The sequence below is a fragment of the Pseudorca crassidens genome, chromosome 14 (assembly GCF_039906515.1).
Source record: "Pseudorca crassidens isolate mPseCra1 chromosome 14, mPseCra1.hap1, whole genome shotgun sequence".
NCBI classification, from domain to species: domain Eukaryota; kingdom Metazoa; phylum Chordata; class Mammalia; order Artiodactyla; family Delphinidae; genus Pseudorca; species Pseudorca crassidens.
This window is the reverse complement of record NC_090309.1, coordinates 62,924,032-62,945,098: the sequence shown is the minus strand read 5'-3', so window position 1 is coordinate 62,945,098 and position 21,067 is coordinate 62,924,032. Positions and strand designations below refer to the sequence as shown.

Here is a 21,067-nt window from a genome sequence, read left to right as displayed (position 1 = left end):
CGCAAAAAAAAAAAAAAAAAAAAAATGACAACACAGAACTCCGATCAGCATTCTAAAAAACAACAGTGAAGGGTCAGTGGGCCTGGTCTTACGCTGGCAAATGACCGTACGTTTATATATTTTTAACTTAAATTATTTCAAGTGTCATTTTAACCATCTTTTCGGGTTTACTGACCAAACAGTCTGGACGGCATTGGATAACAAAGCTTCTTTCTTATATATACAAAACTGTTAGGGGAGCATGAAGCTTCACTGTGTCTGGAGATCAGAGAGGTTTCCCAAAGAAAGTAAAATGAATGTTGGAAGATGATTAGAAATTCACCAGACAAGGGAGAGGAAAATATCCAGGCCTGTACGTTGACTCAGAAGCATGAGAGAACAAGAAAAATGTCAAAATATTTCCTTCTACTTACTATGCCCAGGCCCATCACTCAAAGTTTTCTCATGGCAAATTATTTAACCTCTCTTCTCATCTATGAATTAGGGAATAATTATGAATACGTTTAATTATGATTTTTTTAATTATGATTAAAAAAGATTATAGGGACTTTCCTGGTGGCGCAGTGGTTAAGAATCCGCCTGCCAATGCAGGGGACACGGGTTCGACCCCGATCCAGGAAGATCCCACATGCTGTGGAGCAACTAAGTCTGTGCGCCACAACTACTGAGCCTGCGCTCTAGAGCCCGTAAGCCACAACTGCTGAGCCCACGTGCCACAAATACTGAGCCCACACGCCACAACTACTGAAGTCCACGTGTCTAGAGCCCGTGCTCCACAACGAGAGAAGCCACCGCAGTGAGAAGCCCGGGCACCACAAAGAAGAGTAGCCCCCGCTCACCTCACCTAGAGAAAGCCCGTGCACCGCAACAAAGACCCAGTGCAGTCATAAATTAATTAATTAATTAATTTAAAAAAAAGATTATACATGTAAAGTGTTTAGCACCGTACCTGGGACATGGCAAGTGCTGAGTAAATAAAACTATTATTATTTTTGGAGGGTAAAGAAGAAACAAAAGAGAGAAAACAACAGATAGAGTATGGGTTCTATTAGTGTGACCAGGGCACCATCTTCCCTGACTGACTGCTTTTTCAAGTTCAGTAAGTATGCTGACCCAGATCCCCAGGCTCCTCCTATTCCCTCCTTTTAGCTTGATAGGAATCCACATTCCTCAGGAGCAGGTTTTAGTTGTGCCTATCATTTAGGCTCCTTAGCTCACTGCTTAACTTTCTCATTTAGGAGGTATAAACAAAAAAACTGAGAACAAGTCCCAGACTGGGCTGTAATTTTCCATCAGGTGAAACTGGTATCACCCTTGTGGAATTTGACATCCTGTTTATTTCTCCTAACTAGATATGCTGGTACTGGATCCAATTTCTGTCACATGTAAATAAGTGCTAATAAAACCTGTGTGTACGGTGATGAAACACTCCCCCACCCCACGGGCCCCGCCCTTTCCTTGGATCCCTGTAGTGCAGTTATGCCGAGAACCTATTCACCACACCCAAAATACCTATTCCACCCAACCTTACTCAATATTTCCCAGAGCTCACCTGAATTCCAGGGCTTCTGCTCCCTTATTTTTCTCCCTATCTTATCTCCAGAACAAAATACCTACTCATTTTCCTTTGGCCATACTGCTTCTAACTAACTGTATGACAAATTTTCCTTCTTATGTAACAGTATTTTCTAATATCCCATCATCTTGTTCAGATAGGGTATTTTTATAACAAAAGTTAAACAGCATTAAAGTCTGCCAAAGAAGGTGAATTTTATTTCCTCAAATACCTTACTGCATAAGAGCAAATACATGATTGACACATTACTCTGTTCAAATATAGCGTATGTAAAGTAGGTGAGCTAGAATAACCTAATAACTAAAGCACTACACAAAATTTGATATATGATCAATAAACACAAACTATATTAATAAATATATACAGAACTTAATTAGGCTATTCTCAGAGCAAGCTGCAAAAGTCCCAAATTTGCAGACATTTTTTAAAAAGAAATAAACATTTTATTTCAATATTCACTACATAAAAATAAATAAAAGTATTAAAAGAAACTAGAGTGATACATTATTAAACACATTGCAGGAACATAAGTTGTTGAAGACTCTTCCTAAGCCCCTTACAATATAATTGTTTCATTAAATTATTTTACCTGAAGAAAAGCTTGAAATAAATAAGAATTTTCTTTAAATTGTGACAGCGATTCAAAGCATACCTAAACAGTTAAGCCATGAACTAGTTTAAGTGATCCATTCAGCATAGTAGCTGCTTACATTCTCTTCACCCTATTAGTAGTGATTTCAGGTAAATATTATATAATTCTCTTGTCTACTTCAGATCAGAAGCAGTCATTCAGGGTGAGGGATCAATAAAAGGAGACAATGTGGTATGGAGAACAATGGCCTGGCCTGAGTACTGGGACTCCTGAGTTCTAACCTAAATCTACACCAACTCACAGAGTGATCTAAGACAATTCACTTCCTCTCTCTGGCTCTAAATGATAAAACAAGGGATGAGACTGCTTAAGTTCTAAGGTCCCTCAGGAGGTAAAAATATGATTAGTGTCTATCCCTGTCAGCCTTAAAATTCTACAGTAGTAAGTACTAAAACGAAGACTACAGAAAATACATCCATTAGGAATTAAGAACAGGTGAATGTGTGCAGTGCAGTTTCTGCCTCCTGTCTGCCTATGTTCCCCTCAACCCCTCTGCTCCTTTCCCTGTCTATTCTTTTCTTCTACCCCCTTTTCAACTTCTCTTTCTTGCCTCAGATTTCTCTCCCAAACTACAATTTTCCTCTATTATGTCTCCAGGCTGCAATGCCTACAAGTTATTACCACCTACTACTGCCATCTCTGGGCTGCTCCCTGCTTTCACTACTGTCAATTTATTGTCCTTAAATCACTACTAACAGGGCAAAGAGAATGTAAGCAGCTACTATGCCAAATGGATCGCTGAAACTAGTTCATGGCTTCTAAAACATGATTTAAATAAATAATACAATCAAATGCATTCTGTCCCTAGAAATTTCAACCAAGAAGAGCAAACCATTTATTGGACACCTATTATGGGTCATGTACTGTGCATATTTTATCTTTTAAAAACCTTACAACTACTCTGCTTGGTGGGTATGTTATCTACAATTTACAAACAAAAGTGAGGTCCAGGGAATTCGCTGGTGGTCCAGTGGTTAGGACTCTGCGCTTTCACTGCCGAGGGCCTAGGTTCAATCCCTGGTCAGGAACTAAGATCCCGCAAGCAGCGTGGCCAAAAAATAAATAAATAAAAATTTTAAAAGTAAAATAAAATAAATAAAAATGAGGTCCAAAAAAATTATAAATCAGAAGTTATGGAGCTGTCTGACTAGAAGGTCCACAGTTTCCACTGTCAAATTATGATGGTCAATAAATTGTTTTATCAAAATGGCGACCAAAGCCAAGAAACTCCGAAGATCCCAAGGGCAATTTTATTTCTAATGGCCCAGAATTAAAACTTCCATAAATCAAAAAGTATAAAAAAAAGAAGTGTAGCTGACATCAAGTACATAGTAGGCTGACAAAGGGAAATCAGTTCCAATTATTTGGACTTTCAAACATCTTTCAAAGGCTGATTAGTAAAAGAGTTTGTTTTAAATTCTGCCTAAATTACCAAGATTTTGGAGAAAAGTTGTAAGTATCCTACCAGTACAAAGAAAAGTAATTTAGATAGTAAATAATATTTAGGGCTATAGGCACATCTCTTGATAAAGAAATGCTACCAATGATATTTCTCCCCAAATAATTATTGGGGCCATTTTTATTTGTCAGTTTTTGAAAGTAATATAAGAGAATTTAGTTTCTAGTAACGATGCCGTGAAACAACTCTCCTACTGAAAAGAGCTGAAAGTTCTAGATAAAATATTTCTACAATCATCTTAAAAAGCAAAGCTGGGGCTTCCCTGGTGGCGCAGTGGTTGGGAGTCCGCCTGCCGATGCAGGGGACACGGGTTCGTGCCCCGGTCTGGGAAGATCCCACATGCCACGGAGCGGCTGGGCCCGTGAGCCATGGCCGCTGAGCCTGCGCCTCCGGAGCCTGTGCTCCGCAACGGGAGAGGCCACAACAGTGAGAGGCCCGCGTACCGCAAAAAAGGAAAAAAAAAAAAAAAGCAAAGCTGGTGAGAAAGTAAGGAATTATTTGACCAAAATTGAAGGGAAAATGGGAACCCATGAGGTAAGGGAACAAAAGCCACTTTTGCCCTTTGGTGATGACCAATCAGAACAAATCCGAGCTTCAGTTTTGACAGCTTTGCAGGACCCAAAAGGCAAAATGCAAAGACCAGAACCATCCAGAGTATAGAGTCTAATAGGAGATATACATTTAGCTAAGGCCCTAAAGGGCCTATACCCTCAAGGCAAAGGTGAAGCAGAAGTATATTGGCCCACATAAGTATTTACAACCAAAATAGGCGTCAACTATTTGGGTGCTCCAAAACTTCAAGCAACGAATTTGCTTTAAAGTGGGTCAGTCTAGGTAATGCCTCTAGAAACCCACCAGAAACAAAGGCAAAACTTTCTGAAGAAGAAACCTTTATTTGAGGCCTGATTTAGTCCTATACTTTTTCAAGGACAGTGAGCAGCACACAGGTATCTATGCATACAAAGAAACAAGTCATCATGAGCAGGAGCCAGCAAAAACAGCAGACCACAGAAAGGGACCTCCAAGACCTCACACATAGGAAGAAGAGAGACTCCAACTTCAAAATAACTGGGGACTTCCCTGGTGACACAGTGGTTAAGAATCCGCCTGCCAATGCAGGGGACACGGGTTCCAGCCCTGGTCCTGGAAGATCCCACATTCCGCAGAGCAACTAAGCCCATGAGCCACAACTACTGAGCCTGCGAGCCACAACTCTAGAGCCCGCGAGCCACAACAACTGAGCCCACCTGCCACAACTACTGAAGCCCATGTGCCTAGAGCCCATGCTCTGTGACAAGAGAAGCCACCGCAATGAGAAGCCCATGCACCACAACAAAGAGTAGGCCCCCGCTCACTGCAACTAGAGAAAGCCCGCTTGCAGCAACGAAGACCCAATGCAGCCAAAGATAAATAAATTAATTAATTAAAAACAAAGAGACAGACTCAGAGGGAAAAAGGCCATGTGAAGAGGCAGAGATCAGAGTTAACACTGTCACAAGCCAATGAACACCCGGGGCTACCAGAAACTGGTAGAAGCAAAGAAGGATCCTCCCCTTGAGGCTTTGAAGGGAGCGTGGTCCTGCTGAAACCTTGATTTTTAACTTCTAGTTTCCAAAACAATTTCCCGTGCTGATGTGTGATGGCGTGAAGCAGGCTAACTGGATCTCCTCTCCTTTCTGTGCTACCCCTGGGGCCTTTCGGTGTTCAGTGCATTCACCATGCCTCACACTGTGCAACTCCTCATCCAGGTGATGTCCCAGCTTCTAGGCCACTTTCCACTATCTCAAGGTATCTGTCCTCTAGGCCACTCCCTCAGGCTCCATGCTCATCTACGTGCCAGCGCATGGCAACATGGTGATCTTCTATTTCCACTATGCCGTCTTCGTTAGCTGGAATACTTGTATGGAGACAGTCAGTTATCCCATCATCTAATATTTGGTCACCCAGTGTACACCTCATAAAATAAATGCATAAGATCAATCAATTGAAACAATTCTTTTATCTATTATTTTTCAAAATAATGTGTTGGTTAATTAGCATCCTCTAATGGAGATCAGTAAAAAAAAAAAAAGAAAAAAAAAACAAAGAAAAAGAAATAACTATACTTACTAGGTTTAAAGAATAAAAGACGACCCTGAAAATATCTTCAGGGAATAGGAAGCTGCTAAGAAAAGATGCAGCAGATTTATAAATGGAACCAAAACTGAAGTTCAACAATAACCAAAATCACAAACTCACTAGATGACCTTAAAACACTAGATTCAACTGTAGAGAAAATTAATGGACTGGATGATAAATCAGAATAAACTATCTGGAATAAAGCATGTAGTGATAAAAAAAATGGGAAATATAGAGCAGATAAAGAAGGCCTAAGATACATGTAATCAGAGACCCAAAAGGAAAAGAAAAGAGAATAAGATAGAGGAGAAATCTAAAGAGATAATGACCAAGAATTCTGCAGAACTAATGAGATGTCAATCTAGAGATTCAAGCCTAACAAAGTCCCAAATAAAATAAAAGGAAATCTATACCTTGACACATCATAATGACACTACAGAACACCAAAGTCAAGAGGAAATCTTAAATGTAGCTAATAAAATAAGCTAGAGAACAGTATGTAGAACACAGTAAAATCTCCATGTTTGTTGTTTTAAAATAAAAAGGGAAATGATAAGTCACATTAGTGTGACTCTGATTAACTGAGAAGGTTGTAAGGATCAAGGAAGATAATGTATTTGAGAAGTTTTTTAAAAACCATAAAGGTATCTGGAGATTTAAGTGACAGGGCTTGTATGAAACCTATTTCATTCGTGGTCATTTAACCCTTCTCTGGGCTTCACTTTACCTCTAAAATAAAGTTGTAGGTGATTACTTCCAAAGTTTATTCCAGCTCAAAGATTACTATATCATTATATCTCTCATTCAGCAGGAGGTGATTCAAGCTATAATATTCTACTGCCTAAAAATGCTAGGTACCATCAGAAAGAATAATAGAAAAATAACAGAAATTATATCCCAAATTATATAAAAAGTCATCCATATCTGGAATACAAACACAAGTGTTGAAATCACTAACATACATAATAACAGAAAAGGACGACTAAAGCAATGGTTCTCAATCCTTGCTGTATATTAGAGCCACCAGGAAACTCAAAAGAATACTAATGCCATGGACCCCCTAATTCTTATCTGATTTAAATGATCTGGGGTACAGGCCAGGAAACGAATATTTTTTAAAGCTTCTCAGATTATTCTAAGATTGCAGCTAAAGTTGAAAAACACTGAACTAAAGTGACAAATACTAGGATATGTTTTAAAAGAGTAGAACCTCTATAATCTTTCCAAAATATATTTAAAGATTATAAATTGTCAAGAATATGAATAGAATGAAAAACGAACCTGTTTACAAAATTATACCATACCACAATGGGGTTCACCTGTTCCAAGTTAAAAGGAAGTGGTTTAAAAAGGCCAAATAATACCAAAGATTAGTTTTATAGAGTGGTTGGTAAATGTATATAATTTGTTATCCAAAAAGTCATGCAAGGTTAAGACAAACATATTCAGAGAAATTTATATGTTCCAAACAACAGACACATAGTGGATTATAAAGAAAAGCAAGAACATTTCAAGTATACAGTCAATGTCTTGAGGCTGACCGACGGACAGATGAGGCGAGAGGGTGCCGAAGGGCCGGGTCGGGGCGTCCGTCCCAGCCCAGCCCAGCCCTGTGAGTGAACCCCGCCTGTTACGTGCTCTGGAGGGAGCTCACATCCAGCCTGGGCGCCCAGCTCACGTGACAGACAGGTCACACTGCTGGCCACCCCCTCTCTCTCGGCGAGTCCCCTTGGGGGAGAGAAAGATGGGCTGTGACCACCCACCAGGCCAGGAGCATGGTGGTCGGCTGCCCGGGGGAGTCTGCTCCTCCAAGGAACCTTGCCTCTGCTCCCCTGGGCCCAGGGCGGCCCGCCTCGGGCCTGCCTTTCCTGGCCTGAGGGTCCCCGTGGCCTCTCCTGGGCTCCTGGACACTGAGTCCCACCCTGGATCCCACCTGACGGTGCCTCAGGAGGGGACAGGATACCGCAGGGTGGCCCCCACTTCCTCCTGGCCTTCCCTCACTGTGTCCCCCCTCACAGTGGCCCTGATGCTACCTGTCTGGGCGCTCCAAGGGCAGCGGGGAGAGAGACTGATTGCTATGGAATGGCAATAATTCACTCCTCCATAAATGTCCCTGAGTGCCATGATCAGACCCAGAGTATTAGACTGCATGGTCCCAGGATGACAATTACATGCTCTAGCCTTAGAAGATTTATGACTGAAGATTCTGCTTTTCTCTGGGGACAAGGAGACAAATTGGAGTACAAATTTAACATCATGCACTTGATACCATTTATTTATTCGGCCCTTACTTTGTGTTATGTACTAGACTTCTGCTAGATATTTTAAAATATCTCATTTAATTCTCACAAGGTAGTTTATCAGCCTCACCTTACAAATGAGGACACTAAGGTCCTGAGAGGTCATAATTACGGTAAACATATATTTTTAGCATGAAATAAAATAGTAAGTTTTAAAGCAAAGATTTAAATCCAGGTCTATGCCATGCTGCCTTTCACTGTAATTGTAAATAATAGTTATAATAATAACAAAACATAAACTGTCATTTTAAGTACTTATTTTGTCCATTTAAATGCTCAGTAGGGCTTCCCTGGTGGCGCAGTGGTTAAGAATCCGCCTGCCGATGCAGAAGAACGGGTTCGAGCCCTGGTCCCGGAAGATCCCACATGCCGCGGAACAACTAAGCCCGTGCGCCACAACTACTGAGCCTGCGCTCTAGGGCCCACGAGCCACAACTACTGAAGCCCGCGTGCCTAGAGCCCGTGCTCCACAACAAGAGAAGCCACCGCAATGAGAAGCCTGCACACTACAACGAAGAGTAGCCCCTGCTCATCGCAACCAGAGAAAAGCCCGCGTGCAGCAACGAAGACCCCAAAGCAGCCAAAAATAAAAAAAATTTAAAAATAAATAAATGCTCGGTAAACCTTAACAATAGTCCTATGAAGCTGCTCAGTCAAAATAATTGAGGGCTTCCCTGGTGGCGCAGTGGTTGAGAGTCCGCCTGCCGATGCCAGGGACACGGGTTCGTGTCCTGGTCCGGGAAGATCCCACATTCCGCGGAGCGGCTGGGCCCGTGAGCCATGGCCGCTGAGCCTGTGCGTCCAGAGCCTGTGCTCTGCGGCGGGAGAGGCCACAGCAGTGAGAGGCCCGCGTACCGCAAAAAAAATAATAATAATAATTGAGTCATAATTGACTCCCCTTTTTCTCAAATCTCACAACCTATCGTTCGGCATATCTTGCTAGTTCTACCTCCAAAAATGTATTCAGGATCCATTATATTTTGAGTATGTATCACATGTGAATATTATTCACCTATCGCATCACTATTGCCCTAGTTCACCTCTGGCTTGGATTATTAGAATAGCCTCCTAACTAGACTTTGATTTATCTCCCCTTTCTCCCCTCCAAGTCTATTCTGGATCCTTGCAAAGGGTTGCATTTAAAGATGGTGTCACTCTTTTGCTCAAAACATTTCAACAGGTGCCCATCTTGCTGAGGTAAAAATAAAGTCCTTACAATGAGCAAGACCCAGTATCTCTGACATCATTTCTTCCATTCTCCTCCTCTACTCCAGCCACACTTGCCTAAACACTCTGCAAACATTCCGAGCATGTTTCCCCTTCCCCCTACTCTTCCCTCTGCCTAGAACACTCTTTCCTCAGATGTCACCTTTTCAGGTCTTTGTTTAAATAACACCTTAACAATAGTAAAGCCTTTCTTCCCCACTCCACCCTCTCAAGCGCTCCATATCCTCCTTACCTTACCTTATCACAGCACTTATTACCACCCAACGTCTGATGAATGTATTCATTTATTGCTGCCAGTCTTCCCCCACGATTTAAGCTTCATGCAGGTAGGATCTGTTTTAATCGTTATCGTTTCTCCAGTGCCTTAGAACAGGACTTGGTATGAAGTAGGTACTTGAAAACATTTGTTGAATGAAAATACGAACCAATAATGCCAAAACCCAGACTCATAAACATTCCAGCACAGCCTCCATACCATATGCCCTAATACTCAATCATATCACCTTTTTTCATGCAATTCAGCATTTCCAGGTAGACAGCAGAGCCTCCCCTACCACACACAAACTTCTAAATCTAGGAACAATACCTTCTATTTTTTACTTACATGCTTCTTTCCCAGAAGTCAGTAATTTTCAAATACTGAGCCTTAGGTTCTCATTACTTCATAAATTCTTTCTTCCTGCTAATCTCCCCGTTCACTATTAGCCCTCCTCTCTTATGCTAGCCTAAGAAAATTTAAACCCCCCAAATGATAAACTCTGATTCTACTGCATTTTATTTGTTCTATCACTCCTATTAGACTGTTTCTTTGAAATCATCTAGCACAATGTCTCATACACAGAAAATTCTCTCAAATGTTATGATTTGTATTCTATCTCCAATTCCTTACACAAATATAAAGCTCAATAATAACCGTAACCAATCTTTTCCCATGAATTACCTATTCTCATATGAATGGTGGTGGTGAGGCAGGAGGGGGATTGCCAAAAGTAAAAAGAGAATTTCATATTAACCTAGATGGGCAAGGGGGCAAAAAATGTCCAATTTTTTGGCACAATGTGGCCAGTTCCTTACTCCCAAGATCTGAAGGAAGGAGGAAGTGGTGCCGGCAGGCCAGGGAGATGAGAGCTTGGACTGCCTTTCACAACTCTGCCCTGGCAACTTGAAAGAGCAGGACTGACAGGTTCCTGAAGGGACAAATTAGACCTAATCTTAAAGGTATTTTTGTTGACTCTAGTGTTAATGACTTAAGCAGAGATTTAAAAATAAAAGGAGGATACCAACTGATCCAAATTTCATTCATTCAATTCTTATTTCCTACTGTTTTTCTAGAAAAATTCCAATGGGAAAAGAAAAAAAAAGGACATGGTCAAATTTAATGATGTTGATGTAAAGAAATGATTTTTAAAATATATTTTCAATTATGCTAATAAAAGGGTCAAAGAGCACAGATTCCTGTGAACTCTCTCCTTCCAAAATACATACTTGTTCTGTTTAAAAACTATGGCACATTTTCTAAGTTTCTCCATGGATGCTTAATTTAATTGGAGCACAAACCAAAAGATACTGTAAAAATGTAGTACCCTTAATATGATGAGCACCAATGGGAAACCTACCAGAAGTTTAAGATTTGCGATAAATAACCCGGTAAGTAGTATGTGTATATGTGTATACTTTGGGGGAAGGCGTAGAGGGGGCATAACTAAAGAGTAACTACAGTTACAGGTAAATTGAAAAGTTAAATATGGGGGTTGGGGGGAAAGGAGTTGAGATAGGTTGGAAATTCTCAAATTTCCCAGGTAATGAGGTAAGAATTGTTGTTTGTTTTTGAACAAAGTAGTGTGATTTATCTTACATTCCCTAAACTGGATAAGAAATTAAAATTTAAGCAGCTGCATACAAAAATCATTATCCACAACTGTACAACATTAAAGTTAAAGCCTGCCTTTAATACTTCCGTTAAGTCTGAAATCCACAAGCTCACTTATGGAATGCATTGCTAGTTCATTATGAGAAAAATTACAAATTTTTCCCTGACCACTCCATCTAAAACAGCTGCCCCATCACACTCTACACTTGTACCCTGATTTATTTTTCCCATAGCAGCTGCACTGTGGATCAGTATACTATATAGTTGCATTTGCTGACTGTTTGCCTCCCGACTAAAACATAAGCTCTATGAGGGCAGAGGCTTTGTCAGTTTTGTTAATCCCAGGGCCTAGAGGCACAGTATAAGCACTCAATAAATATGCTGAATAAATGATGGAAGTGAAGTTCAAAGAGGTTAAAGGATTTCCTCAAGGTCACAGAGCTGGCAGCAACCACAGCTTGTATTATAACCCTTTCTGCTTGCTCCTTCCACGACCACTTCCACTCCACCAAAGCAGCCCGTTCCAGCACATGATTCTATTTCTCCTTTTCTTTTTTTTAAGTGCCAAAGAAAATACATGCTACCCAAAACGGTGACACCGTGGGTAGCATTTTAACTTCAAGTGTTTCACCAACCATAACTACACTCAGATTTCATAAGCATACAGTATTAGCCAGTAAAACAGAAAGGCACAGCCACTCAGAGTTCTTTAAGTTCTTGGTGAAATTGGTGTATGCCTTGGAAGTGCCTTGAAAGTTTTAAGAACAACCACTGAAACCTACTTACCAATTCAGAAGGGCCTGCAAAATATCAGCCTCACTTTCATTCTTCTAAGAGCCCACGATAGCTTCCTCCCTGGATATACTGGGCTGGCCAAAAAGCTCGTTCGGTTTTCAGTAAAAATAAGAGACACATTTTTCTTTTTCACTAAGAACTTTATTGAACAACGCATTCATTAACTGAACGAACCTTCCAGCCAACCCAATACTTTACCTTGCAGATTATGAAAGGAAATGTAATCAACTTTAAAGCCCCTTTTAGTTCCTTTTAAATTACAAGTTAATCTCACAAAACCTTGAACAGAAAATTAACCCTTAGGAAGCTTCAGATTCTGAGAACTGAAAACCATCCCTGAACCATCATCTGACTGTGAAAATCCACGAAATTCATTCAAAATCCACGAATCTAAAACAGCTGAAAGAAACGCGGGAGGGGGTGAGAGAGAAGGAAGAGAAGAAACATTTACATATATAAAAAGGGAGCCGACATTCCTAGTAACACTTTGGCCCAAGAGCAGCATCTTGCCTAAAGTCAAGGCCCCACGGACACAACTTCTGGTCTTCTTTGATCACCTTCCTTACAGACAGGCGCCAACTGTCAACACCTTTTACGGGGACCGTCTCTAGACCTAGGATGGGACTCACTAGGACAGGACATGATTTGCTCATCTCGCAAAACTATTGTCAGCCCAATTAGTAAACTGAAAGGGAAGACCTAAGATGTGGAATGGCAAGAGCGCTGAAATGAGCCTGAGAGTTAAGAGTGGGAAGGAGCAGATGAAAAGGTGCGGGGAGGGTAAACAACGCATCACGGGCGGGAGTGGGAACCTGGGTCGAGGAAGTGGGGTCGGCGAAAGGCAAAGGTGAAGGGAGGAAGGGGACAAGGTTCTGGGTGGGATGGGCGGGAGCAAAGGGGGAGGGGACGAGCGAGGGCTGAGCGGGGGAGGGGGAAGGGTCCGGGGCGGGGCGGAAGGGAGCGAAGAGGCGGGATGAAGAGGGCCAGGCCGGGAGGGTCTTTACCTGCAGCTCCGCCCGCTCCACTTCCCACTGGGCTCTCTCGACCTCGAAGCGGGCCCACTCGTGCTGCAGGAAGTGCAGGATCCCCGGGAGACTGTACTGGGCTCGGGCCGCCCCCGCCGCAGCCGCCCCGTCGCCGGCCGCGGCAGCCTCCGCCAGAGGCCCGAGACCCTTGGCACCGCCAGCGCCCGGGTGGTTGTTGCTGAAGAAGACGCCGGGACCCGCTTGCTCGTCCATGGCGGCCGCGGGAACCGGGGGAGCTGCCCAGGCGCCCAGCAGCGGAGGCAACTGCAGCAGCCAGCAGCGCCTCCTCCTCCCTCCGCCGCTCCCCGCCCACACCCCAGTCAGCAGGGAGCAGCCGCCTGGGCGCGGGGGCCGACCGAGCCCGGGACGGGCCGGGAAATGGGTCAACTGCGGCGCGCGGGCTTCCCGGGGCTTGCTGGGAAATGTAGTCGCGGGGCGTGGCGCCGGCGAGCGCGGCCCGGGCGGCCTGTGGGGTTGCGATCGGCTGGGGCGGGGCCGCGGCCCTGCCCCAGCCCCAGTCCCGCCCATGCGCGCGGCGGAGGGGGCCGCCCCCCGGCGGGGAGCGCGGGTTTCCTCACTCTAGGGGCAGGACGCTGGCGGGTGGTGCTGCAGTCTCCCTCGCACGCGGAAGTTCTCGGGCGACGCTCGCTGTTGCACACACACACACACGGAAGTTATCGCGCTGCAATGCCAGCCCGAGCTGCACATCTTTCAGGGCTTCCTGGTAGTTCTGCTAAGAAACAAGCTCAAAGCGAGCTTCGCCAGTTCGGCGGCTGGACCGGGGTTCTCCAGCCAGCACATTCAGACCTCTCCCTTCTGCTCCGACTTGGGTGATTCTCTGACCCTAGACACTCCTGAGTTCTGTACATTTCCGTATCGCTGTCGCTCCTGCCTTTCTTTTACACTTAGGGTTTAATCAAACCTGTTGCCTGATCAGTTTTCACTTAGAAGGAACTCTGATCATCTCTCTCCTGGACTCAACACAGCAGCTTTCTGCTTATTCCAAATTCTGGTTTGTTGACACTTCATCTGAAACACTACTCCGCTGAAGTCCTTTTCCCTTTGTAGTTAATGTTGCAGTAAATCCTGTAAAAGTTTCGGATAGCCAAGGCTTTGTTATTTCAATCTCGTTTTTTCTTATTCCCGAGCAATTTATAGTCATTTCAGCAAATATTTGACTCTAAGTGCTATCTGTCACTGGGGATATAAAGATAAATGACACTATTCCTGCCATCAAAGGGAGACTGGCAAATATACAGTCAATTCTCACAGTGCCTTAAAGTTAAATTACCTGAAAAAACAAAAGTGCCTTTCTGCTCCCTAGAGCTATCTTAGGTATCCAGGCACTTCTCCCTTTTCACTTGTCGGGTTCCCAGTTTCTTCCACGGTTCATTTGCAAACTGGCGATAGTATTAGCCTACCGAAAGCACACCGAACTCCTTTCTAGTCTTTCTCTCTAAATGTTATCCTCTCCCAAGTCTTTGAAGTTACGTCACTATAAATTCACACTACAGCGATAATGAAAGGAAGGCACCTGAAAAAAACTTAACAAATGAACTTGAAATTAAGCACTTATTTTGTCCCCATAGCAAGTCATTTTGTAATTCTTTTGTGGCCATGAAAAAAATGTAAAGATATAGGCTGGTGAGTGACATGTCAGGGAAGGACATCCTGTCCCTGTGCTCCCCCCTCCCCCTCTTCCCATTGCTACTTGTGGAAAGGACAGGAAACACATTGTATCTAATCTGGTTGCAAAGATGGCTAGCTCTCTCTCCCAGTTATTCAATGTTTCAGCTTTATGAATTCATTCTTTATTGTAATAAAAGTTTAATCCAGGCCTGACCAAATTCCCTGTGTCGTAAATTATTTTGGCTGTAAGCGTCCTCTGAGATACTACCCAGTCCTCTCATTTTACAGTTTAGGAAACTGAAGTCCAAAGAAGTTGAACTTGTTCACAATGAGGCTTTGAGTGAGTGGCACAGTCAAAACTAGAAACCAGAATTCCTGATTGCTAGTTCTGTTAACAGGTTGCCTCCTCTCTTACTTGTCAGATCTATCAGAGTATCAAGGGGACAATAATGCAACAATGGCATAGTTTTTCATCTGAAGGATTTAAGTAATCTTACAAGTTTTGAATGTTAAAAGTTTTTTTCCCTCTCTAATAGAAGACATGTCTGACAATTCCTTTAAATACATTTATAACATACTATAAAACATGATTAAATTTAATGGTAACTGTTTAAGAACCCATAACACCTTTAGCTAGATTCACCAAGAAAAAAAGAAAGAGGACTCAAATAAATAAAATCAGAAATGAAAGAGGAGATGTTACAACTGATACCACAGAAATACAAAGAATCATGAGACAATTACAAACAATTATATGTCAACAAATTGGACAACCTAGAAGAAATGGATAAATTCCTAGAAACATACAACCTATTAAGACTGAATCAGGAAGAAATAGAAAATCTGAACCAAGCAATTATTAGTAAGGAGGGTGAATCGGTAATCAAAAACCTCCTAATAAACAAAAGTCCAGGACCAGAGAGCTTCACTGGTGAATTCTACCTAACATTCAAAGAAGAATTAATACCAATCCTTCTCAAACCCTTCCAAAATATTGAAGAGAAGGGAACTCTTCCAAATTCATTTTATGAGTCCAGCATTACTCTGATGCCAAAACCAGACAAGGATGCCACATGAAAAGAAAATTACAGGCCAATATCCCTGATGAACATAGGTGCAAAAATCCTCAACAAAATATTAGCAAAATTCAGTAATACATTAAAAGGATCCTTCACCATGATCAAGTGGGATTTATTCCAGGAATGCAAGGCTGATTGAAAATCTGCAAATCAGTCAATGTGATACATCACATTAACAAAATGAAGAATAAAAATTATATGATCATCTCAATAGATGCAGAAAAAGCACTTGACAAAGTACAACATCCATTTATGATAAAAAACTCTCAACAAAGCAGGTATAGAGGGAATGTACCTCAACATAATAAAGGTCATTTATGACAGACCCACAGCTAACATCATACTAATGATGAAAAGCTGAAAGCTTTTCCTCTAAGATCAGGAATAAGACAGGATATTTACTCTTGCTACTGTTATTTAACATAGTATTGGAAGCGCTAGCCAGAGCAATTAAGCAAGAAAAGAAAAGAAAATGCATCCAAAGTGGAAGGGAAGAAGTAAAACTGTCACTCTTTGCAGATGACATAATACTATATCTAGATGCCATCAAAAAAGTTAGTACCAATAAACAAATTCAGTAGTGTTGCAGGATAAAAAAAAAAATCAATATACAAAAATCAGTTGTATCTCTCTATGCCAACAACAAACTATCAGAAAGAGAAATTAAGAAAAGAATCCCATTTACATTTGCATCAAAAAGCATACAATACCTAGGAATAAATTTAACCAAGGAGGTGAAAGACCTGTACACTGAAAACTATAAGATATTAAAGAAAGAAATTGAAGATCACACAAATAAATGGAAAGATATTGCATGCCCATGGATTGGAAGAACTAATATTGTTAAATACTACTCAAAGCAATCTACTGATTCAGCACAATCCCTATCAAAATTCCAATGGCATTTTTCACAGAAATAGAACAAGTATTCCTAATATTTGTATGACACCACAAAGGACCCTGAATAGTCAAAGCAATCCTAAGAAGAACAAAGCTGGAAGCATTACACTCCCTGATTTCAAACTCTATTACAAAACTATAGTAATTAAAACAGTATGGTATTGGCATAAATACAGACATAGATCAATAAAACAAAGTAGAGAGCCCAGAAATAAACCCACACATACATGGTCAATTAACTATAACAAAGGAGCCAAGAATATATAATGGGGAAAGATTGTCTCTTTGATAAATAGTGGTGGGAAAACTGGACAGCCACATGCAAAAGAATGAAACTGGACCACTAACTTATACCATACACAAAAATTAACTCAAGAAGGGTTAGACTTGAACAGGAGGCCTGAAACCATAAAACTAGAAGAAACATAAGTGGTAAGCTCCTTTTTTTAAATTAATTTTTATTGGACTATTGTTGATTTACAGTGTTGTGTTAGTTTCTGCTGTACAGCAAAGTGAATCACTTATACATATACATATGCATATACTACCGTGTATCGAGAAGAGTTCCCTGTGCTATACAGCAGGTCCTTATTAGTTATCTATTTTATATATGGTAGTGTGTATATGTAAATCCCAATCTCCCAATTTATCTCCCCCCCACTTTTGCCCCCTAGTAACCGTAAGTTTGTTTTCTACATCTGTGACTCTATTTCTGTTTTGTAAATAGGCTCATTTGTAACATTTTTTTTTAGATTCCACATATAAGCAATATCATATGATATCTGTTTTTTTCTGTCTGACTGGTAAACTCCTTGACATAGGTTTTGGTGATGATTTTTTAATCTGACACCAAAAGTAAAAGCAAGTAAAGCAAAATCAACAAGAGGGACTATATCAAACTAAAAAGCTTCTGCACAGCAAAGGAAACCATCAACAAAATAAAAAGGCAACCTACTAAAGGGGAGAAATACTTGCAAATCATATATCTGATAAGGGTTTAATATCCAAAATATATAAAGAACTTATACAACTCAACAGTAAAAAACAATCAGATTTTTAAATGGGCAGAAGATGTGAATAGACATTTTTCCAAAGAAGACATGCAGATGGCCAAAACAGACACAGGAAAAGATGTTCAACATCATTACTCATCAGGGAAATGCAAATAAAAACTAAGATGAGATATCACCTCACACCTGTTAGAATGGCTATAATCAAAAAGACAAGAAATAACAAGTGTTGGGAAGGATGTGAAGAAAAGGGAACTATTGGTGGGAATATAAATTGTTGCAGCCACTATGGAAAACAATATGGAGTTTCCTCAAAACATTAAAAATAAAACTACTATATGATCCAGCAATTCCACTTCTGGGTATATATCTGAAAGAAACGAAATCACTATCTCAAAGATATATCTGCATTCCCATGTTCATTGCAGCATTATCTATAATAGCCAAGACATGGAAACAACCTAAGTGTCCATCAAAGGATGAATGGATAAAGAATATGCAGTGTATATATATACAATGGAGTATTATTCAGCCATAAAAAAGAATGAAATCTTGCCATTTGCAACAACATGGATAGACCTAAAGGGCACAATGCTAAGTGAAATAAGTCAGAGGAAGACAAATAGCATGTGATCTCTCTTATATATATATTTAAACACACACACACACACACACACACACCAAAAAACCCTAAAAAACCAATCTCATAGATAAAAAGAACAGATTCGTGGTTGTCAGTGGTGGGAGGTAGGAGAAATGGATGAGTGGGGTCAAAAGGTAATAAATAAATAAATATAGAGATAACTTGGACTATCACATATATACAACAGCACTGCTTTAATTCATAGTTTGACCTTATTATAATACCTTTTTGCCTTTCAAGGACTTATTTACACATAAAATAGTATTTATGATCTATCATGTTACAAAACCTTCACTCAGTACACCAAAATATTAAGAGTGGTTATATTAAGGTGAAATTCTAAGAAATTTACTTTTTTCCCCCCAAAATTTCCACATCTGGTAATATTTCTTTTGTAACTTAACAAAAAACATCATTACTTTTTTGTGTGTGTGTGTGGTATGCGGGCCTCTCACTGTTGTGGCCTCTCCCGTTGCAGAGCACAGGCTCCGGACGCTCAGGCCCAGCGGCCATGGCTCATGGGCCCAGCCGCTCCGTGGCATGTGGGATCTTCACGGACCAGGGCACGAACCCGTGTCCCCTGCATCGGCAGGCGGACTCTCAACCACTGCCCCACCAGGGAAGCCCCAAAACATCATTACTTTTAAAAGAACTTCTCGTAGATTTCTTTTGCTCTAAACTGCTTTAATAAGGACCATGAATCTCATCACTTCTTCCTATACTGAATCAGCTCCTGAAAATGTTAATTTTTGAGTAGTGAGCTTACCAGTGATTTGTTTTCTCTGTGCCTGTCTGTCACATTTTCTGTGTTCAGCAGGAATTACTTTTTTTAAGTAAATGTTTTATTGCATATAACACAGGTACAGAAAACCTCCAAAGTGCTAAGTGAACATCTCAGGGAACTTTCACAAACTGAACAATTGCATGCAACTACCACCCAGAACATGAAACTGAATATGGCAAACCTCTTGGAGTCCTCTCTGGATGTGCATTTTCAGATACAACAGCAAAAATGTTTTTGAATTTCAAAAAAATATCCTGAAAACATTAATAACTAGAAAGGACATGCTATTTGTAATGAGTTAAATCTAAATGTTTTTCCTCACTTTACAACTTTCAAAACCTGGAAATCTTGGACAAATGGTTTAACTTTTTTTAGCGGTAGTTCTCTCATTTTTAATATGAGAATAGTATTTACCTCACAAAGTTATTGTGAAGATTAAATGAGAGAAGAAATGTAAATCCCTTAGCATAGTGCCTGACAATATAATATATACTGAATATGATAGTTTTTACTGTATTACAAGTTCACAGACTAACTGAAAATCATGACTACTGGGGGCTCAATAATTGTTTTTTCTTTTCTCATCCCCTATTCAGAGCTTTAATTCAGCAGAGTTAAAATAATCTTTTAAAAAAAGTAACATCTGTGTTCAACCATGAAGTCTTCAGACCTCAGGGTGTTGCTGCTGGTTTTCTGATTACTTCATTCTGTGATTAATAAAGCCTGTGACACAAAAAGTAGGATTTCCTTTCCAAGCACAGAGAGCAGCTGCTGAAATGTTGATTTATATATTAGTATAACCAGTTTAAAGAGAGAAATTGTGAAACGCTAAAAGGTTATTTAGGTAATTGGAGTGTTTGCTATTTTTTGATTTATATGTGTGTGCTTTATGGGGTGGGGATTATGGTTCCCCAAAATGACAATTCATCTGCTTAAAAAAATTTTTTATTGAAATGAGTGGCTATTAAAAAAAAAAAACTATCCAAAATGACCAGTTACTTGGATCTCTATTTAAGGCTTAAAGAGAAGCCTTCAAACTGAACTTGATAGCTCTTTGCAAATTCTGGCCAGAAAAAAAGAAGAGTAGACTACTTGACTGTAGAGAGGGCTCTGCTAGGCTGAAGAGAACTTTGGGGCAGAGGAACATGCAATAGCCCACTGTATATGTCTCTTCTACCATCTGCCTGCTCCCTAATTTCTCTCACCTCTTCTTTCTGCCTAATTCATGGGGCCAGCCCCTGCTTCCACCTTTCCTGAGTCTCCAAACTTTACTCCCCAGATTTGAAGTCTGGTAAAGACAGGGCTGGGGAAACAGCCAATCACAAGTTGGGAAACAAGGAATTCTATTATCTGAAATTTTTCTTGGAGTCCAGAAGTTAAATCTACATCACAGTCTTCTGATAGGGTGGGGAAATAGCTTCTATTGTTTACTATAATTATTATTACTATTATTTTTTTGGTTGAAAGTAGTTACCTAATTTCAACTTCAAAATTAAATTTTTTAATTTATTTTAATAAATTAACAAAATTTAATTTTGAAATTAACTGGTTTTAAATTTGTAGTGACTGATATTTAGAGAAATAAATACTTAAAATCTAAACTCAGGATTGCTTTAAGAAATCTAAATATCTAACACAGGGAGGCAATAAAATGATAATATAGCTCTGAAGCTGTAGTAAGACTTCTCTTGGAATATTGATGGTGATCAACTGAAGATTCTATTTCTATAAGCAAAGATAAACTATTCTTAAAAACACATTCCTAACCTTTCTCCCCATCAACTCCATCCCTTGCTTCTCTACCCTTCTCTCTTTAAATTTTCCAGCCAATGAAAGTTCTACTCAACAGATTTTTCTTTTCTTTCTTTTTTTTTAAAAAATAACTATGGTGCCCCTATTTCTAAGGCAGGAATTGAATTTCAGACAACTAATGTAATCTTCATTACATAAAAATAACTGTGCGGGGGGGTGGGGAGAGAAGGACATTTTTATAAGCTGGC

At 40.5% G+C, this 21,067-nt stretch overlaps 1 protein-coding gene across 4 annotated transcripts in view; it reads right to left on the bottom strand.

The window, feature by feature from the left end:
- STRN (striatin) overlaps positions 1–13,351 on the bottom strand; it is a 113,803-nt gene extending 100,452 nt beyond the window's left edge. For 2 of the 4 annotated variants that reach the window (XM_067703264.1, XM_067703266.1), the window contains exon 1: positions 13,002–13,351. In XM_067703264.1, coding sequence (XP_067559365.1) covers positions 13,002–13,235 — 234 coding nt within the window. In that variant the 5' untranslated portion in view covers positions 13,236–13,351. The remainder of the gene's footprint in view (positions 1–13,001) is intronic. The other 2 variants (XM_067703265.1, XM_067703267.1) reach the window with 1 other exon arrangement.
- Positions 13,352–21,067: the final 7,716 nt, after the last annotated feature.